A 22460-nucleotide genomic window follows, 5' to 3' on the forward strand; every position below is an offset into this window, starting at 1 on the left:
GCATAAATTTAGCAGCATGTATGGTGAAAATATCCCCACATTCCAAGGGAAAATATCCCAGCATGTTGGCAGAAACAAATTATAAATGAGATTTGGATTAAATTGGCTATAATGTGCAAAAACACTGGCAAGCTCCTTCAGCAAAACTATTGTCTTCCATGTTTTAGACTTAGAAGATAGATTGATTATGAGAACTACTTAAAAAGTAAATGTCCACAAATATGACAAGGGGAAATATCCTCCGATAACAAGGGAAAATATCCTATCACAAGGGAAAATATCCTATCACAAGGGAAAATATCCTCAGATAACAAGGGAAAATATCCTCAGATAACAAGGGAAAATATCCTCAGATAACAAGGGAAAATATCCTCCGATAACAAGGGAAAATATCCTACAACAAGAGAAAATATCCTCCGATAACAAGGGAAAATATCCCCCTATACCAGGGGTGTCCAAACTTTTTTCAAAGAGGGCCAAATTTGATAATGTGAAAATGCCCAAGGGCCAACAGTCCCTGCTGACATTATTTTAAACAATACAAGTAGCCTATACATACATTGTTATTTTATCATTTTATTTTCAATGACAGCAAATAGCAATGTAACCAAATGTAAGCATTCATGTGTGAACACATCTCAACAACTATTCTGCCTTTCTTTCACATCTTGAAAGTCAGATAACAAAGAACAAGCCATCTAAAAGCTAATTACATAGGAACCGATCAATATTCTCACCTCAAGACAATCTTAAATATGACTTAGTGAGGGTGATGAAAAGTTGTCTAACATTTAAATTCAACACACATGAAACAGGCTCACGAAAAAAATCAAGTTGTCTCTTCGTATCTGATGATAGCTCTTCAGTGTTACGAGCGAGGCAAACATTAGCAAACTCTGTCTTCTTCTCGGGGCAAATGTTTTCTGCTATTTTCATAACACAGTCTTTGATAACCTCACATTCCGTAAAAGGTTTGTCATGTTTAGCAATTACCACGGCCACTCCGCAGCTTACTTTGATGATGTTTTCATGTGAAAGGGACCGCTGCTGTGTGGCCAAGTTATCTTGGAGTTGCTTCACTTTTCTAGCACGGACGCTCTCTGATAGCTTGTTGTAGCATTAGCACGTTTGGTCTCGTAGTGTCTCTTTACATTATATTCCTTAAACAAGGCAACAGTCTCATGACAAATTATGGAGACACAGTTGTTTCGGTTTTCGGTGAAAAAAATATTGCGATCTCCACCTCTCCTGGAAGCGGCGCCCTCATTATCGACTTTCCTTTTTTTACTTGCCGTAGCCATGACAGTTCAAGGGTCAGAGCCAATTTCAAACAGCCAGACAGTTACAGAGTGGTGCTGCCACCATGAGGTAAAAATAGGAATTGCATGTTGAATTTGTATGATTTATTCATTCCGTTTTGACTGTGCTGGCGGGCCATAAATAATGCATTTTAAGACAGAAGGCGCGGGCCGTATAAAATCTGACCTCGGGCCGTGATTGGCCCGCGGGCCGGACTTTGGACATGCCTGCCCTATACCAAGGGAAACTATCCTCCGATAACAAGGGCAAATATCCTCCGATAACAAGGGCAAATATCCTCTATAACAAGGGAAAATATCCCCCTATACCAAGGGAAACTATCCTCCGATAACAAGGGCAAATATCCTCCGATAACAAGGGCAAATATCCTCTATAACAAGGGAAAATATCCTCCTATAACAAGGGAAAATATCCTCCTATAACAAGGGAAAATATCCTCTATAACAAGGGAAGATATCCTCCGATAACAAGGGAAAATATCCTCTATAACAAGGGAAAATATCCTCTATAACAAGGGAAAATATCCTCTATAACAAGGGAAAATATCAAGGGAAAATATCCTATAACAAGGGAAAATATCCTCCGATAACAAGGGAAAATATCCTCCTATAACAAGGGAAAATATCCTCCGATAACAAGGGAAAATATTTTGTACAAGGGAAAACCTCTCCATGCTTCTCATGACTCCATTCAACAATAACACACACGCAGAACAATCCGCTGGGACTGCCATACATCTGCAATCTGGGAAATGTAATCACAGCCCAATTAGTAAGAGGTCCGATGTGTTTAGCGTCACAGTTTAGTCGAGCACAACGGGACAGGATGTGATGTCATAGAGGCGGGACATATTAGGCCTCGCTGGGATACAGCTGGAGGCAGAAACGCTTGATGAAAGAGAGACTCCGCGGCATTTAATTACGATCTCAAATCTCACGTTGAGCTCTTCCGCGAATGTCCGCCCTCTCTCCCCCAAAACTCCTCAATCACCTCCAGACCAGTGTTTGGTCTAAAGGCTATTTTTGTCGAGCGTCTTTTAAAAGAGAGTGGAAACAGAACGCCGACCTTAAGTGTTTGTGTTCTTCATTCAGAAAGCAGTGAAAGGGAAGAAGCCCTAAAGTAAACTAAAGCTTAAGTTTGCCATTAAGTCAACTGGCAGACAAATAAATCAGCAGCTTTGTTTGGGGAATTACAGAAAGGTACTTGGAATCTGATGTGAGAAAACTGTTTTCTCTGGAAGTGAACGCAGCGGCCGATGAGACTGTTTGCGCTGCAGCAAATCACTGCCCGGCAGTTTAACATGTGGGCACTGACCTGAAATAGTTTCAGAGATGAACCTGTTTGCTACACTGAGATGATAACAGTAGGAATCTGACAATGTGCGAACAATAAGTAGCCTCCTTAGCTATGAGGCCACAGAATGGAGTCTGTGAGTCAAAGCAAAGGAAGTGACACCAAAGATGAAACCAAAAACACTGATGACAGAAATATATAGAAAGAGAGACGCTATGTGTTTTTCACTAAAACTAAAAAAACACTTATAGCAGCAAGCAGGTATGGAGGAGGAGGGGGGGGATGTGTGAGGTCTTCATTTAATTCAGAGGTCTTCAATAGGGGGTCCGCGAAATGTTTGGTTGATTAGACAATTAAAAAAATAATAAAAAAATGTTCTCTAAACATGAATGTGTCCATTATGTTAATAGTTCAGTATTGTATGAAAGATAACAGGTATGTTTATGCATGGCAGTGGCACTAATAGGCCATCACTCATTTTTCGTTTCCACATTTATGTTTAAAATGAAAACATCAATGTGAATAGCTTGTATGCATGATTATCATGCAACTGACAGACAATGTTGATATTGGCATTGGTATCAGCTGACAAGCTATCTTTATGAATGGCAGTGTCACGGCCACCCTACTCACTGTACCTTGCACATGTTTAAAATAAAAACATGAATATATGAACCTGCGTATTATTTGAATAGCTTAGTAATGAATGCACAATAAAGAGCTATTCATGGCACTAGGCCCAGTTTAATATAAAACACAATTTTATACAATTTATATAGTCGGGGTCCCTGCTCCATCTCTCTATCAGTTTGGGGTCCTTGGCCTGAAAAACGTTGACGACCCCTGATTTAATTGATTATCAATTTTTATTAAAAAAAATTGAATCGCCAAAAAACACCTTTTTCAAAGCCAGACACTGTAAAAACGGAACTTATCGTCAAATTTCCGACGGTCCTTGAAGGAATCGTGTGCGAGGAGCTCTTCCGTCAGCAAACATAAGCAAAGCTGAGCTTAAAACAGTGATACTCCATCAACACCACTTTATTCTCATTTAAAGTTGAGACAAAAACATTTAATGCTGCGCTCTTCGCTCTCGACTGTCGGTGTAAAAGTCACGTGACAGAAATGAACTGCAGGCTGCTAAACAAAGACGACAAGAGAGGCCGTAAGTAGAGGTTGTAAAAATGTAAATAGTTTATTATGTATAGTGTGTGTGTGTGTGTGTGTGTGTGTGTGTGTGTCCCCCCCTCCCCCTTCAATATTGGGAACACTTGTGGGCACTTGGATAAATGTTGGATGCATAGACTCCTTAGTTTTCTGATTTTAGTATTTTATCTAAATAACTGTTTTTTGAGTTCTCTCTACTTCTAGCCATGACTGTGCGGTTTCCATAGCGGTGCAGGACTTTACATATTGTAGTGAAAAAACACTGAGTAAAAGGTCACGGGAGCAAACTAGAACTACCGTCAGCCGCCTGTTGCAGTTTACATCCACGTCCGTACCGGACGGACAAACTGACACTGCTTGGGGTTCAGACGGTAAATAACCAAAGACCGTGACTGTCGTCGTCTGGTTTTAGGTCAAGACAATGTACGAGCGTTGTATTGTGACCCATTCCCGGCAATGCACTTGTACTCTCGACATCCACAAACCACTAACAGCAGCTCTCCTGCCTCCTGTCCTGCAGCGCGTTGCTACAGTGCGGTCGGGTGGCGCGATGCGTCGAGACGATGTGGGAAGTCGGACGGCCGGGATCTGGTTCCATGGGAAAATCTGCAAATGTTTTTAACAAGGGGTCGAAGGGAGTGAGGGGAATTGCGAAAGAGCCGGTCTCAGAGAGCGTTCAATTAATTAGATCCATATTAAGATAAGGCCGCCTGGGGAGCTGCTAGACGGGTAATGAAGGAGTTTGGACTGAGCTGACGAAGATGAAGCCAAGGGGGGGAAAAAAACTAAACCAAATCCCGACGAGACTCTACTTTACTCCGTCGTAAAGTCTTATTCTTTGAGCAAATAGTTGCGAAAGTGATACTCTGGAGAGAGAAAAAAGGCCCACACAATGCTACTCGATTGGAGAAAACAGTTCATAGTTCATGTTCCCACAATCTGATGAAAAGTTGCACAAACTTCACCTCTTCCTCCTCGTCTCTCCTGCCAGCACGAAAGAACACCACAGCTTAATAAAAGAAAGAGAAAGCGCTCCCATAGGGCTTAAATGAAGGTAAAAATAAAGCCTGTCATGGGACATGGGGGTGTGAAAAGCCACGGCATCGGGCTGACTGTGGAGCGTGTGTGTGTGTGTGTGTGTGTGTGTGTGTGTGTGGATCAGGGGAGGACGACCTCACCTTTCCACCGTGGCTGCAGCCTCCTCCAGCTGGTTCAGGAGGAACGGATAGAGAGCCGGAAAACGAGTGAAGAACTCTCGGCCCGTCATCCTGATGGAGCGAGACGGAGAGAATAATGAACTGATTAACAGTAAGAAGAAGGATTCTCAAACGGCCCCTCTGAAGTACACTTTACCGTCTCAATCGTATTTTGGGACTTCCGGGGCTCCGTAGTTCATGCTAACGGTTCCATGCTTAAGTTTTAAGGCTTAAAGAAGTTTATAATAATTGAACACAATTATTTTCGCAACCATGCTACTGGCTATGTGAGGCTCTACGCTAGATGCCAACATGCTCATGAAGTCAATAATGGGATGCTGTTTAGCAGGTATAATGTTTAGCATGGTCATCATTTTAGTTAGCATGCTAACATTTGCTAATTAACACTAAACATGGAACAGCTGAGGCTGATGGGAATGGGTTTTTTTTCTATATTTACAGGAATCTGGTCATAAACCAAAGAAAAAGATTATTTTAATATTTAGACCAGCTGAATGAGCAAAAAGAAAAGTCACCAAAGTTATGTCATTTCATCCTGAGGTGGATGTCTGTATAACATTTCATAACAATCCATTTCCAGACATTTAATGCAAAAGCACAAAGCCTCATGGTGGCCCTTGTCAACAGAGAGCAGAATTAATTGGGAGTATAAGCTGATTTACTTGAATTTCAGCGAAATGAAATGACCCGATAGTCGTGATTAAATTCATATGTTCCACATAAAAGTGATGCAACGAGAAACAGCAGTGGGAGCGGATGGAGAGAGAGAGAGCACTGATCCTGATGAAGCCTGGTCTTGTGCCAAAGACGTCTCTACCTAAACAAATCCAGCCTCTCTGTTTGCTTCGCCTGCTGCAGCCGGAAACGAGCAGTCACAACTGTGTGTGCGTGTGTGTGTGTGTGTGTGTGTGTGTTCACATATACTGGGCCGTGTGCTACGGCCTTGCGTATTCACACGCACGCAACAGTCAATAAAACGACAACTTTTTATATTTTTAGTGCTGGTGGTCTCGCTGCAGCAACCGCCATTCAGCCTCAGGGCCAATAAAGTTGTGGATTTAACTCTGCACCGTCTAAATCAAGTCGCTCCTGAAGGCGAGAGGTCTGGTCTGCCAAGCGCATGATCACAAGCCTGGAGAGGTCGCATAACTGCCTCAGTCGATTCTGGACCGACGTGTGCATACTCTCTCTCTCTCTCTCTCGCTCTGGACCAAGTTAGCAGCAAGCACCGTCATGGTATGAAAGAGAGTCGTGTGTGTAGGTTTTAAAACCCCGTTTTTCAACCTGGATGTTGCCTCTTGTGATATAAAGTGTGAGGAGAACGACACACTCTCACTGCATCGAAGTGAAATCTAAATCTGGACGTTTAAGCTTCACCGTGGAACAATACAGGACTGTGAACACTGTGTGTGTGTGTGTGTGTGTGTGTGTGTGTGTGCGCTCCTCGCCCTCTCTAATGAGAGTCTCTCGGCCTGACAAGACTCTGCTGCCTGGAGGTCAAAGGTCAGAGGTTGTGTCGGAGCAGATTAGACAGAGTAAAAAGAGGTAGGGGTCACAGAGGAGGAGAGAGGAGGGGGTGTAAGTGAAAAGGCCTGGTCATGTTTGTGGGCTTGCAGCTGTGTGTGTGTGTGTGTGTGTGTGTGTGTGTGTGTGTGTGTGTGTGTGTGTGAGAGCTGCATTACTTTTGATTAGCTGTTGCACAAAGTGAGTTTTCAGAATGTATACACCGAAGTTTATTAAATCAAATGTGGCGGAGAACAGTAGCTAAGTGCATTAACTTGTGCTTCGTGTACCTAGTTTGTGTATTTGTTATTCTTCTACACCACTGTGTGTCATACCTTTTACACCTAAACGTTTATTGGACAGCTGTAGTTACTAAGATTTTACCTGAATGATTTCCTAGCAGTTCCATCAGAGAGATATTTCCCCTCTAAACATCCCGGGTGGGTTTAAATCATAGACTGCACATAAGAAGTGGACGTAGTCGTCGTGATGTCACCCATTGGTTTGTGGACCGTCGTTATGAAGCCTCGAGTTCGGCAGTTTGGCCGTCGCCATCTTGACTTTTTGCAACCGGTGAATGGAAGTTACCATATTTGGAATGGGGAGGAGTGACGTATACTGTCAATCACAGTAAGCCCGCCCTAAAGCATCCCCTGCTTTATGGTCTGTTTGACTCTGAATGGACCATCATTTACTAAATGAACATCATGCTGTATTGAAGAAGACTTGAAACTAGAGATTGAGCCCATAAACTCATGTTTACAATGTTTACTGAGGTAATAAATCAAGAGAGTAAAGGGTCATCTTCCCATAGACTTCCATTCAATCAGACTTCTTTTGGCAACTGGAGATGTCGCCCCCTGCTGGTCAGTAGAGAAAATAAAAGTTTTAAGACTCTTCCGCGTCAGCTTCTCTCTTCAGAACCGGAGGTTGCCGCCGAGTTTAAATAACTGGTCAAGACCCCAAAAAAGGTAAAAATATGAAATAAAATACACAATATTTAATAAAACAGCAAAGATTAAATAAAAGTCAGAAAACAGAACATACATTTTTGTCGCAGACAAACTGACAACTGGATAAAACTACCAAGCTGTATACAAAGCAGTCACAATGAGCTCTTTAACTTAAGCGGGATGCGTAAAAGGAGAATCTTATCGTTGTGTACTTTTGCTAACGTAAAAGAAGGAAAATAAGACAGCCATGAAAAACATCTAAGTAACATGAATATGGACAGTTATGCATGTGCACTAAGTGCAAAGTGAGGAGTGGAGGCTGGAGACAAAGCTGGAGGCTTCGGTCGGAATGCAGAGAACAATCTTCTCTCTGTCGGCTTTGTTTACGAATGCATTCATCTCAGCGACCATATCGGATCGACATCGATGCGCCGAGGAGCCCGAGCTCAACGGGACGACGATCCACAAGCAAACAGTACGTCTGGACTCTGGAAGTAACGGTGTACAAATACACAGCTGAAACTCCCCCAGACAGTGAGAAGTCCCTCCCAAACACACGGAATACACACACAATGCTGTAGATAAACCAGTGTCTGCGTGTGTGTGTGTGGGGGGGGGGGGGGGGGGGGGGGGGGGGGGCAAGAGGCTGAGCGGACACGCAGCCAAATATCAGAGTGGACAAGCTGTCACGATGCATTTTCTGCTGCGGGAAATGTGGGAATAACAGAAACCAGACATACGACAACCGAAAACTCTCAAAGACACAGAAGCTTTTCTCGCTCGTACACGCATAGTTCTGTGATTCAGGTCGATACGATGAGGTTTACTGCAATGACGAAAGACATCCTACAAGAGCACTGTTAACATAAAATAATGACTCAAACTAAAAATATAGATGTGAAAAAAACTACAATCGTAAAGACACTAAAATGCAACTTGGAGTTTAAATTCTAATTTTCTATTTGTCATTAATCACAGCACATAAACCCTGCAGCATGCATATAAAAATAACCCCACACGGGTAACCGACAGCTGTACAAAGGCAGAGACAGCAGACTAAAAACAAGTGAAAACAGTCGAGATAAACAGGAGAGGCCTTGGCTTGGTTAAGAGTATTCAGGGGCCAGTTGAAATACAGTGAAGGGAACCAGACGGAGCTTCCTGGAACACGGCACCAGCCCTGTGAACCTCTACCCTGCGGGTTAACACATCACCTCTGGGCTCAACGTAGACCTCAGTACAACTACAGAACATGCACATTATTGTTCCTGTTTGTTTTGATGTGCTCTGAATCACTCCATCGGTTCTAACAGGGGCTAGCAACGTATCAATCATAGAAACCTTTTGTATACTTTGGTTTCATGGTGTACACAGGCGGCAACCTCCGGTTCCGAAAAGTGAAGCCAATGCTGAAGTGCCTTAAACCTGCATTCTTTCTAACGGCCATCAGAGAGCAACTCCTCTGGATGCTAAAAGAAGGCTGGTTGTACAGAAGTCTATGAGAAAACGACTCTACTTCATACTTGGATTATTACCTCAGTAAACATTGTAAACATGAGTTTATGGTCTCAAACTCTAGTTTCAAGTCTTTTTTAATACAGCATGATGTTCTTTTAGTAAAATATTGTCCCATCAAAATAGACCATAAAGCAGAGTATGCTTTAGGGCGGGGCTATCTTTTGATAGACAGCGCTCTCCCCAAGCCATAGACAGCATCTCTACGTGTCTCCTCCTCCTACGGGTCACTTCCTTTCACTGGTTGCAAAAAATCAAGATGGCGACGGCCAACATGCCAAACTCGAGGCTTCATAACGACAGTCCACAAACCAATGAGTCTACGTCCACTTCTTATATACAGTCTATGGCTGTACAAGGTCACTATGCAGCTTTACATTTCCAAATAGCAGAGATTTAACAGGTTTAACAAGACTAAGAGTCGACTCTACATGCCAACAGGCTCTACTTACAGGCACACTCATGCCTTGAGCTAAATGCTAATGCTAGCATGTAGGAATGCATGGATGCTTTGCGATACAGTAAAGTTGTGATGCATTTAAATAGGTGCTCTTTTCAAACAGCAAGCTCCGATCACAAGTTCACAACTGTCTGAAGTATGCATTGTTTTGCATAGTATATATCCCGCCTCAGCAATAAAAAAAAAGGAGTCTTTATATTGATAGAGAAAAGTTAAGAGAAAATATACTTTGTAGATTTTTGCAAAAAAAAAGAAAATCTTTTTGAGTCCTAATTTGTTCTCAAATTTAATTTTGGAACCAAACATTTGAGAAATCACATCTGAACCCAGAAGGGTCAACTGTGTCATATTGTGAGTGGAGTGTATCGTCACATATCGTTCGTAGCAGCATGCTAACAGGGACAATGCGAACATGCTGATGTTTAGCAGGTACAATATTTACCACGTTCACTATTCCAGTTAATATAAAACACGGAGCTGGAGCGGGGACATGGTTAGCTAAGCTTAGCATCACCATATCGGAGTTAAATATAAATATCGTTCTGGTCAATCTACCAAGTCATAATTACGGTTTGGAAGCTTGGATATTTCTGAAATCTGGTAGAAGATACCCCACTGTCTACATGCTAACAGCTCAGTGAGGCTCTACTGCGCAGCAGTGCTATCAGCTAAAGGCTAACGCAACGCTAACATGCTGATGTTGAGGAGATGGAATGCTTACCATGTTCCCCATCTTGGTTTAGCGTGTTAGCATGGCAAACATTATAGGTGAGGCTGTTCAATGTCAGCAGTTTTGCAGGTATTTGATGTTTCAATATGTCACAATATGTGGAACAGACATTTCTTTGAGTGTCCAGAAACAATTTTTGTGCAAATAAAGAACAGAAAAAACTAGAAAACGGAGCCAATACACTTTGTGATACCACCAAACAAAACGTACATTTTGGGGAGATTTTTGTATAATCTGTGATTATATAAACCTATGGAACCTGTTGCAGCATTAGTGCTAAGCTCCACCTATCCAGCATGTCAGTTGGATGCAACAAGTCATAAAACACATGTGGAAAGAACACTTGGTATCATTTTCACTACAGAGCTCTGGAGATACTTGGGAGGGTTGTTTGACAAGACTCTTTTCCAGAAACCTCTGGAAACTCTAGACAATCCTTGACAGCAAAGCAGTCAAACAACTGATAACCTTCCAACTAAAACTGAGACAGTGTAACCGCGGAGCGGATTCCTTCATTTGGACAAGTCCACCTCATTTTGACCGAGCGGTTCCATCCTTCTCCACCGAAACGAGAGCCGACGGCTCCTCAAACAAAATGACAATCGACACGAGAGGCAGATCATTTGGGACATGTGGGTTAGTGGATTTGGGATTTGTATGTTTCTGGTAAATCTCAACACTTTTGCCCTGAAAATGCATTTTACCACCTGTGTTGCTGCCGATTGTGACTGTGGAATTTAAGGTGAAATTGTACCCCCAAAATTTTAAAAAAGCGCACGGCCGACGAAGAGGGGTTCATCAGCCTTAATGTCCGTCTACAACAATGACGAACTGACTGAGATGTACTGTCTACTGATTATCCATCAACAGATTTAGTTGAATTATCATCACCTTGACTTTTGTCTGACACCTTTTCGTGCCGAATGGTCTGAATGCTGTTACAACAATATTCCCATACTATACGTCAAAGTACATTTTTGTACCCCAGACAATAATGTAAGAAACAAATAAACATTTCCAGCCCTCATAAGACCAGACATGTAGCTTTCTGCATGTGTGTAATTGTCCTTTCACACACACTTGTTCAGCCCTTTTCTAGTCTTCCGACCACCGATCCTCTGATCGAGGGACGACCCTCAATACAATAGAGCACCCATTGGTCACAGCTGTTTTTATAACGAGTGAGAAGTTTGTTGTTTATTTTTCCACGTAAAAGTGCCCTTTCCTTCTTTCCTTCCCTCCAGAGTCCTCTCCTTGCTGCTGGATGAGCAGCAGTGGAGCCCTACATCTGCATGAGGAGTGATCAGCGGTGGGTTCGAGAGGCGAGTGACCGGTGTTTTAGCCGGAGGGATGTAACGACAGTGACCCCCGCTGGTGTAAAACAACCACTGTCGTACACGTGCTTCTTTTACTTTGAGTCCTCTGAATTGTTTGCTTTCTTGGTCATTTTGCTGAGTGGTGATGTACTGCAGAGAAATGTGATGTTCTATTGCCAGACTGACGGGGAAAAAACTCAGAATGTCGAAGGTTTCTGATCCCAAATCACGGCACGGATTTTTCTGCGGTGTTCCTTAAAGTCTTGGTGTCTTGATGTGAAATGTTAAAGGGATTTTTGATTATTTTCTTTTATCAATTCTCTAGTGGTAAAAAAAAAAAAACAACTCCAAAATTGCTTATTAACAACTTATGAGACAAAAGTAAGTGTATACTTCTAAAAATGTTCTACGGTCTTTTATACTTTCACAACTTATTTTCATGAATTCAAATTAAATATTTAAAGAAAAAAAATAATCAAAAGTTTAATTTTCAAAAGAGAAAGTAGTTTTCGCTCGTTGCCGAGAACTTTTTTGAACTAATAATTGTGACTTTTTTTGCACACACAACCACCGACTTGCACTTTCCATTCAACTGTAAAAGCATCTCATTCCGCCCTGACGCACACGAGAGCAAACCGTTATTAGTGGAGCAGCTTAAGAGAGCGGGAGAAGCAGCAGACCTGTTCTTTTTCGAGTGCTCGTCCTTCCCTTTCTTCACCCCGAAGATCCTCGTGATCAGAGTGCTGAAGAGAAGAGTGGAGGAGTTCCTCACCTGGGAAACAAAAGCAGGAGACCGTGAGAGAGCGTATGTGTTTCGTCTCTGTGGTCAAACCCTCATCGATATAAATGCGGTGTGCGTTTCAATCAGTCAGACAACAATAAAAGGTAGAAAACTTCCAAACTCACAGCCCAAACAGGAGAGGTGAAGCCCAGCACGGCAGCCTGCATTCCATCCGAGACGAAGGGAATGACGTTTTCCCCCAGACGAGTGTCCCTGTACAGAGCCCGGAGGATGTTCAGAGCGTGGACCTGCGGCGACGCACAACGGGAAACATGGAACCATTCGGCAGGGTCACATTAAGAGCTCACCACAGCGGCAACATACACATGAAACGCTCTCCCAGGTGAGATGTGACCGGGTGTGGGACTCGCGCGTGGTCAAACCTGCGGGACGGTGGAGCTGTCCGTGGCCCCGCTGGCGGAGGGCTCGGCCAAAGCGATCAGCTCTCTCATGGTCATTTTCAGCAGACTGCAACTGGACGACTTGGGCTCGGAGGAGAGCAGAGCCTGAGGAGATACAAACACAGCAGACTCAAAAGGAGGTTCACCAGAAAGTCACAACACGTAAACATGTCGGAGATACTAACGTGACTATTGTGGATTTAGATTTTTGTTAAAAGAGGAGTGCATCAGAAAGATTATCATTCCAGACCTTCTTCTTCCTGTCCAAAAACCCGGTGCCTGTTACCCACGATGCATCTCGCCCGCTGACCGTTACATGGTAGAGTCTTGTGATTCTTTTTTTTTATTCTTTTCTTTATATCCAAACTTGTCGGCTCAAGCCACAACCCGCCGCTGCCTCAAGAACGATGTCATTTTCGGCAGCGGTTGAGGCCGAGATGCTTTTGTGTTTTTTTTCTCGTTCTTGTTGTTTTCCCACCTTTTCAACAGCAGCAGAAGCTTTCTGCAGCAATTACTGGATTCCACCCCGGTATTCATATTGTGAGATATTGCTCAGTTCCTCATTGTGGAACATAAATATATGTCCTGATGGTATTATGTTGTCATCCTGTTAAGTTCAGATGTAGCGGAAAAAAGGGTTCGTTTTTGAGAGCAAATGCAAAAAGACACAAAACATGACACCGTTTCATCAAACTCAATATAATAATGCAATGTTATTTAATATATCCTAAATAAAAGTCAGTTTGAACAAAGAGAAGCTACTGTGCATCGGCTTACCCTCTGACAACAGCCATTACAATATACTGTACAGCAGTGTTTAAAAACGACAAACCATCACGACCCAAATCTCAACAGGCCTCATCTATAAATCATGAGAAGAGTAAACCAACATTCCTGACCATCTTTAATGCCATTTCCACACCACCTCATACTGGAGCGGCAAAGCCCCGCCTCTTCCTGTGTCCCCCGTGTGACCGTATTTAGGTAAAAATATGTACGGTAGACTAGTATCGCAGTGTCAGCGAGATACGCGACTTAAGCCACATTCTGGCCGTGTCGTCTTCCTCATGACATATTCTCACCGCCTCACTACTACGCCGGTTTTACGACGAAATGCGACTTTGCTGACGTGAATAAAACACCTTTTAAATTGACAAAACATCAGATGTGTAATTTATGGCACGATTCAAACAAGATCAAATTATTATTCGTCTCTCACCCTCGACAGTTTTTTTACCGAAATAAGGTCCCTCAGTTGTCCAGCAGAAGGGGAGGGACTTTGAACAGTCTGGCTCCCCCGTGCGGCTCACAAGTGAGTTGCAGATGGAAATGTGATATAAAAGACTGTGGAAGAAATGTGTCAGGCTATCCGAAAATAATCTCCTGCGACACACAGTCCACTTCAGCAAATCAGTTGAATCATCCACTTGTTTTGTCGTAAACTTGTAGCAGCAAACCTCTAAACTGAACCGAATGATGCCCATCACTGCACACAGCGGTATCATATCACATGAAGACGCAGCTATATGACTACATCAGTTTGCCTGTACCGACGGCTTCACTGAGTGACATCATGCATACACGTGGGAGTGGGGGGGGGGGGGGGGGTGAAGGAAATCGGCTGCTGCGTGAGGAAGGAGGTATCTTACTGTGGGAGCTGATGGGAGCCAGCTGTGTGTCTGGCCTGGGTTCTGGTTAGGAGTACGGCCTGGGAGGGATGGGGGAGGCACAGTCTGGCTCTTATGAACTCTTGGGGGGGGGCAGTAAGATTGACAGGAAGAGGAGGGCCCGCCCGGTTCCTGTGAAGTCTGTCCCAGGTTGCTGCAGACCAGCATGAGGGCGAGCGCGGGAGTCGGCCTACCCGGATCTGACTCTTGTCTTTCTGTGTGAAAGAATGCAGCCCTGCAGCTCTGCCGAGGTGTCGCCTTCTGCTCCTCCCTCCGCTCTCCCCCCGGTCTCCTTCACCATCATCTGAAATCCTGCGTACGCGTTCTCTTTGTCACGTTCCTACACGTTCACCTTTAGCTGTAGCGCTATTTATTAACATTCGGGGGAAACTATTTTCAAAATAAAAGAATGAAGAATCGAGTTCTGGCTGAATCCAGCCGGGCGGCTGTGAGGTCAGCGATGCAGCGGTGCGCCTCCCACTCGAGACCACAAGAAAGAGCGGCCCCCACTCTGAAATCACCGCTGTGATAACAACATGAACTCTGTCATGTCTAGTTTTAATATCAGTAATCAAGAGGAAGTGGGGAGGCGAGCTGCGGCCGCATAACAGACTCGGAGTCAGTCAAGTGTTGAGAGTTTAGTCAAAGATTACAACACGCTGTTAGAGGTGTGCGGGACCGGTGACTACGAGGGGTCGTGTGTGTGTGTGTGTGTGTGTTATGATTGTCTATGCGAGTGTGTCAGTGAGAAAGAAAAAAAAAAGACAGCTGGATTAAGAAACGAAATGTTCTTCCAGCATGAGTGCTCCAGCGGTATGCCAAGAACTGCTGATTGCACTACTTTGGAGTAAACAGGAACCCAAAACATCCCACACTCAAGAGTTCTGTTACTGAACGTCTAAGAGCGCTTCAACATTCATTCACTGACCCTCCCGTGCCCATGCACATTCAATATCACAACCCGATTTAACCTCGACCCTCACATGGCTCGAGAGTGGATTCGAATTTGTCCCCCATCATTTGTTGACTGCTCTTTGTGCAATAATGTTTCAGCTGTACAGTTACTTGTACAACAATTCAACTGTGCAATACTTCCAGAAATACGGCATTTATCATTTTTGATTCATACTTGTGTTGTATATTGGAGCATTAGTACCTCATTTACATTTGATTTTACAGCGTCTATTATTTAGAGGGGATTAGATTCACGGTGTCACCATCCCGCAGTTTACACCTCTTCAACTCAACAATACAACATTAGCACCGTCTGCAGTTATTTGACAGTTTATGAGACGGAGACTGGAAATGGAGGGAAAGACAGAGAGAGAGAGAGAGAGAGAGAGAGAGAGAGAGAGAGAGAGGGACAGAGACAGGGAGAGAGAGAGAAAGAGAGACACAGAGAGAAACAGAAAGAGAGAGAGAGAGAGAGAGAGAGAGAGAGAGAGAGAGGGGGCAGAGAGAGAGAGAGAGAGAGAGAGAGAGAGACAGACAGAGAGAGAGAGAGAGAGGGGCAGAGAGAGAGAGAGAGAGAGAGAGAGAGAGAGAGAGAGAGAGAGAGAGAGAGGGACAGAGACAGGGAGAGAGAGAGAAAGAGAGAAACAGAAAGAGAGAAAGAGAGAAAGAGAGAGAGAGAGAGAGAGAGAGAGAAAGACAGACAGGGAGAGAGACATACAGACAAAGAGAGAGACAGAGAGAGAGACATACAGACAAAGAGACAGAGACAGAGAGAGACAGTGCGAGAGACAGACGGAGAGAGAGAGAGACAGAGAGAGACACACAGACAAACAGAAAGAGAGAGAGAGAGCGGTATGACATGCAATTGTCCCGATGATGGCATGAACCCAGGACATGGCGGTGACGTCCTGGACGCTCTCCACAGCAACCGTGCGATACTCGGTCGCTGACATTTTGAAGGCCGTGCTTACACACCTGGATGTAGAAAGGTATCCCAGCGCTGCGTCGAGTGGCACACAGCTTCGACGACGGGTCACTGGACTTGACCTCCTCCAGAACCTCAGACAGCCAGCGGGCCGGAAGCTGCTGCAGGGCCGGACTCCCACTCCTCTCACACTCACACACACACACACACACACACACACACACACACACACACACACACACACACACACACACACACACACACACACACACACACACACACACACACACACACACACACACACACACACACAAAGAATGAATAGGGGGTGTCTCTTTTTGAGTGAGTAATTGTACACACATGCTTGCATCAAAGAGACGACTAAAACATGACTACATCCTATGAATCACGATTAAATTACTAACATTGGTTCTAATTCCATTTCTATTTCTTTAAAAACTTGTATTTTGTGAAAGACAATACATTAGTGCACTTTTGAATATGTACCATGTTCTAGACACAACAGAGTTGCCCGTTGCACTTTTTAATCCCATAAACAGTTTTTTGTATGCATGTTCCCAAGATGGAAACACAGCTGCATGACTTTAATCTCATACGATAAATCAAGTCAAGTCTCCCAAAAAGCTAAACACAGTCCACTGAGACACCAAGATAATGTGACTGCAAATCACGTTTGTTTCAACATATTTAACGTAGGTTTCCATAAAAAGGGTGCCACGAATGTCATACATGATTGAATTATGGACCACACATTAACACACTTGATTAGTTTTGAAATACTCCAAACTAGTAGCTGCAAAGATCATCAATCACCTCATTCGCTGGAAAGACTTGATTCTTATGAAGTCAGAGCCAGCAAACGTATCACATGTGGACCCTTTGGTCTCGTGTGCACCTATTTGAAAAGTGGCTGACATTACAACTTTGTGACACATTCACACTGTTCCTCTTCTGCATCGGGTACACCGAGCGTTTTAAGACAAATGCTAAGAATATGATCTGAGGCAGGTCTGGTGAACACACACCCACAAGAAACAGCTCTGCACTGTTCTGTAAGACGCAGCTGTGTTAACAAGAGTCAGCGGAGCGGAGAGGACACATTAAAACAATCCAATGTGGAGGACAGAGAGGGTGCAGCGCTGCCACACACCCTCCAGTACTTCATCACACACTTCTTCACTGAAAAATACATGCAGTACGTACTGTAAACCAACCAGGGGTGCTAATACCCCCATGGGGTCTGCAGATGCCCGGGGGGTATGTAGAAAGATTGTGAAGTAGCTCAATTTGATTTCTCTTTTAAATCCCCATAATAAGTATGACACCTGATCACTGCTGCATCTAAGCAAAAGTGAACTATTAAGTGAGCAAGCAGAGAAGTTAAAACAGCTAAATAATGGAATAGTTTAAATAGTTAGCTGAAAGTAATGGATAAAGGGTTTAACTAGCTGGATGAAAGTAATGGTTGAAGGGTTTACATAGAGACTGACAAAACAAGGTTGGGAAACACTGTTGTAAACAATTCCAGATATAAATGCACATGCCCTAACAGGGAAGCAAGTTAAAGAGAGACAGAAAAAAAGGGAACGTGAAGGGAGATGGAAAAGAAATCCGGAGAAGAAATTGGCAGAAAATGGAGAGAGACACATAGAGACACAGTGAGTGAGTGCAAACACAGTGGAACACACCAGAGCCAGATCCCAAGGCAGAGCATCAAAAGACCGCGGTGAAGCACCCCGCAATCAACACCCCATAACCCCAGCAGACGGCCTGCACACCATCCACACACTGCTCTCCCCCTCCTGAAAACACACACACACACACACACACACACACACACACACACACCAGCGCTCCTCCACACAACCGCTAGAATGTCGCCCTCGTTACACAACACGCCGCGCGACTGGTTTCTGCACGAGAACAAAACAAGTGAGTTTTGTTTTAACTGCTCGGCGCTGGGCGGTTCAAAGTCAACACTGCTGCAACGGGTTTTGTGGCTCGTCACCTGCCGCAGGGCCAAAGACATCTTCCACAACACGCCATAGAGGGAAAACATGGAGCTACAAGAAAGACTTGAAAGTGCTTTGAAATATAAAACTACACCTCAATGTTTTGGTTTCTTTTTTGTATTTTTAGAAATATTTGGCCATTACCTGCTCCCACAAACAACACAATAAATCTCACCGCAATCATTTTAAATACCGACATAATTAGGCTGATGTCTTAAAATGGAAAGATGTTATCCCCGTTATAAAATAACTGGCAGTTAAAGGAATAGTTCAACAATTTGCTTTCTTCCCAAGATTCTGAAGAGATTATCAACATCAACCCTAATGTCTGTACAACAAATATGAAGCTACAGCCAGCAGCCGGCTAGCTTAGCTTAGCCTCTTCAGGAGCACAAAGACTGAAAACAAGGGGAAACAGGCTCCGTCCAAATTGGGAAAAAAAAACTAGACACCAAAAGAAAATGACATGTTGTAAGTTGTCATAGATACAGGGTTGCTGTTTACAGTCTTTGTGCTAACCTAGCAGCTGCAGCTTCATAATTAGCATGCAGAGGTTGATATCAATCTTCTCATCGAACTACCAGAGACGACAACATTACAAGTTATGTGGCGGAACTTTTCCATGGCGAACAGCTTTTGTGTGCAGGTATGTTCGTGAGATATCTGGCAACCCGCACTGCAGCTGAAGACACTGAGCGGAGGTGCTATGCAGGCGGATAACCTGTTGTTTTGTCAAGAAATAGTCCCAACATGTAACTCCTAAAATCACAAATTATGATTTCTACATTTCCGATTCGACCAAATAAGATAGCGTGTGTTGCTTAGTGATCTTTGGAGTTGTCGGGAAGTGTATTTATTCACTTTGGACAACCAGCCGAGCCTCCCCCCCCCCGACCTCCAGTCTTTATGCTCAGTGTCTCTGCACCAAGCGGAGAAATGAGAATGAAATCAATCTTCTCATCTCACCCTCAGAAAGACAGAGAATAAGCACATTTGAGCAGGGCCGTCCTTCAATCAGAGGATCGGCGGTTCGATCCCCGACTCCGCTAGTCCATGCCGACGTGTCCTTGAGCAAAACACGTAACCCCAAGTTGCTCCCGTAGCTGTGCCTACACACAGTGTGTGAATGTTAGTTGGTCCTGATGGGCAGGTGGCACCTTGCATGGTAGCCCCTGTCATCAGTGTATGAATGGGTGTGAATGGGTGAATGGCATTGTCTCTTTGATCAGCAGGTTCATTTTTCCTCATGTCGTCTGTTTGCCGTCCAGAAGGCTCCAGATGAGGAACGACACCAATTATTAAGTCTTGATGTAATTAAACACATTATACCTGAGGAGTGATGCTGAGAGGACTCGCCTGCTTGCTAATTACAAGGCACACATGACACTCCGTGTCATGATGGGAGCTAATGCCCTCGGCTATTCAGCAGTATTACCTTTCAGCCCTTTGCCCCCGAACACACACACACACACATATAAAATACACACCTGCAGAGCATGTCGGTGAGGCGTACAAAGCCCACATAAGCCAGTTCAAAGGCGCCACGGTGACGGGACTGCAGGAGCTGCTGACGGAAGTACAGGCCCACCCCCTCCACCTGGAACACAGAGAGAGACGGGGGGGGGATCAGCAAATGAACTGGAACAAGAGTAACACTGCTGTCTAGGTGCCTGAACGTGTGTGTGTGGGGGGGGGGGTGTAAGTGTGTTATGTATGCATGACATTAAAGCCTCCTGCTTCAGCCTCCAGCAGAAACTGATGGAATCAGTTACAGTCGGTGAAATTTTAACTTGCAATCTCTCCACTGGCCATCAGGGGGCGACTCCTCTGGTTGCAAAAAGAAGTATGGTTGTATAGAAGTATATGAGAAAATGACCACCGGTACTTCTCACTTGATTTATTACCTCAGTAAATATTATGAACATGAGTTTATGGTCTCAATCTCTAGTTTCAAGTGTTCCTCAACACAACATGATGTTAATTTAGTAAATGATGGTCCATTTACAGTCAAATAGTACATAAAGCAGAGTGTGCTTTAGGGCGGGGCAACCTTGTGATTGACGGGAGGATGCCTCTACCAGAGCCGTATACAGCGTCTCTAAGTCCCTCCTCCGCAGTCCAAATATGGTCATTTCCGTTCATCGCTTGCAAAAAGCCAAGATGAAGACGGCCGTAATCCAAGATGGCGACGGCCAAATCGCCGAACTCGAGGCTTCATAACATCAGTCCACAGACCAATGGGTGACGTCACGACTACGTCCACTTCGTATGCAGTCTATGGTTAATATAAAGCCTTCAGAGTTCTAGTACCAAAGATTTAGCTCGAGGCTTTATGGACTATATAATTAGGCTGCAACTGATTACTTTCAACATCGATAACTTATCTTTTCATTCATTGATTACTGATCTGTGATTTAGTCTACATAATGTCATTTTCCCACAGCCCAGGGCGATGTCTTCAAATGACTTTGAAGTTCTGTTTGACCAACAGTGCAAAACCCACAGCAGGCAGGTGGGGTAAGACACAGCAGCTCCAGGTCAGAATCAAAGCGGTGACTGTGCTGTTATATCGTGTTTCAATGACTATCAGGTGACCTGGCCATTCAATGTAGACATCAGAAGAAGAAAGGACAGGAGCTCTGATCCTGATAATGATCAGAGATCAAAAGGTCTTTTTGAAGCCTTTTAATAATCTCATAGAATTATTTATTCATCATCTATTCGTAACAACATTGTATATTAGCATAAGTAGGTAAGTATCATGAATTGACAACTGTTAATTTATTCGTATAACGTATCCGACTCTCTCTTTAGGAGCGTTTCCACCGAGCAGTCCAGTTTAGTTTGTTACACACTAAAATGGTTATTTTGGCATTTCCATTGGAAGAAGTTATGGATCGTACCAACAGAACCCCTCCAGTCTCGGCACCGCCTCCATCGACGTTCCAACTGAGCTGAGCCGATACGAGAAAAAAAGGCAGGCCACTGATTGGGTGACGAGCACAGAGACGACTGTGGATACTTTACAAGTTAACGGTTTAAATCCTCAACACCACTCGTTGAGTAAGAATTCTTCACCGTTACCACGAACAAAAAGAGGGACGCACCAAGATCTAAATGAAACCCTCTTTGTACTTCGTGTGCGATTCATTTTGGAAAGTCAAGCGACTCCATCCAAATACATGCAGCAAACTTAATGCAAAGCCAAAACAATGGCACCCTCCCACCTCCACTTCATGGTGATAAACATGCTGGCACAAAGCAGCGTCGTCATTTCAACAGAAAGCGGTTCATTGTCTCTTAAAAAAGATTCCAACTAAAAGCAAAGCAGTAGGGGTGTGTAAACGACTCGGAGACGAACTGCGTCATCCAGTCCCACTGTGGCCTTTTCTCTATTTGGCAAGAGAAGTGAAGCTGCAACACTGGCCACGCTCTTGTTTTTAGAGACACCACTTCAGCTTTCAGCCAGTGAGCGTCGGGCATGTGGAGCGTGAGAGCGGCATGTTGGTGGCGTGACAAGTGTGCTCAAATAAGGATGCTGCGACATCCGCATAATGGCCACCGTCAGTAAAACCACCCAGTTAGTAATAGTGTTAGCGACATTATTCTAACTATACACACACACACACACACAACTGAGTGCCGTGGCAGTGTGTAAACTGGTGAGTGTGTTGCAGGTGAGGCGGCAGGGCGAGGCGGACGGGGAGCTTTCGGTGCCCTGTCATTTAGGCTGTGGCGGTCCCGCCACCGCAGAGGCGGCCCGGGCCTCGGCTTAGTCAGGGGTGGCATGGAGGGCACTGGGAGGGAGGGGGGCGGGGGCTCTGATGCAAAAAAAAAAAGAAACACTTCGTACAGGGAGAAAAGAAATCCAAACAGCCCCTGAGGGGATGTGGGGTTAGACACAACATCTAAACTAACACGGACGCAGGCCGCAGACGACGGCTGATGTCACGAAAGATGCACGGAGACGAGTTCATGAGAGGAACACAGCAGGAGAATGTGCTGAAACAGAACAAAAACAAACGTGTAAAAATGTGTAAAAAGAATATACGCAACATAAATGTAGGGCTTATGCAGCCTGTTTTTTGTTTTGGGCCTCATGACTGGACAATAAACTCGTCTGACCCTGCAGACCTGAAGTGGACCGAGTAAACCACAGCGGTGCCAAGCCCCAGTGACTTATCACATCGGTGGCCAGAGTGGACTCCCAGGACAGGGCCTGACC

General features: G+C 44.3%; 1 protein-coding gene across 1 annotated transcript in view; it reads right to left on the minus strand.

The window, feature by feature from the left end:
- Positions 1 to 22460, minus strand: part of thada (THADA armadillo repeat containing) — a 97022-nt gene that overhangs the window by 61263 nt on the left and 13299 nt on the right. The window contains exons 22-27 of the mRNA XM_079280654.1: positions 19723 to 19832; positions 16253 to 16385; positions 12639 to 12761; positions 12381 to 12503; positions 12155 to 12246; positions 4959 to 5048 (exon numbers count right to left, since the gene is read on the minus strand). Of these exons, the coding sequence (XP_079136780.1) occupies positions 4959 to 5048; positions 12155 to 12246; positions 12381 to 12503; positions 12639 to 12761; positions 16253 to 16385; positions 19723 to 19832 (671 nt within the window). The remainder of the gene's footprint in view (positions 1 to 4958; positions 5049 to 12154; positions 12247 to 12380; positions 12504 to 12638; positions 12762 to 16252; positions 16386 to 19722; positions 19833 to 22460) is intronic.

The sequence above is a fragment of the Melanostigma gelatinosum genome (genome assembly GCF_949748355.1).
Source record: "Melanostigma gelatinosum genome assembly, chromosome: 12".
Classification (NCBI taxonomy): domain Eukaryota; kingdom Metazoa; phylum Chordata; class Actinopteri; order Perciformes; family Zoarcidae; genus Melanostigma; species Melanostigma gelatinosum.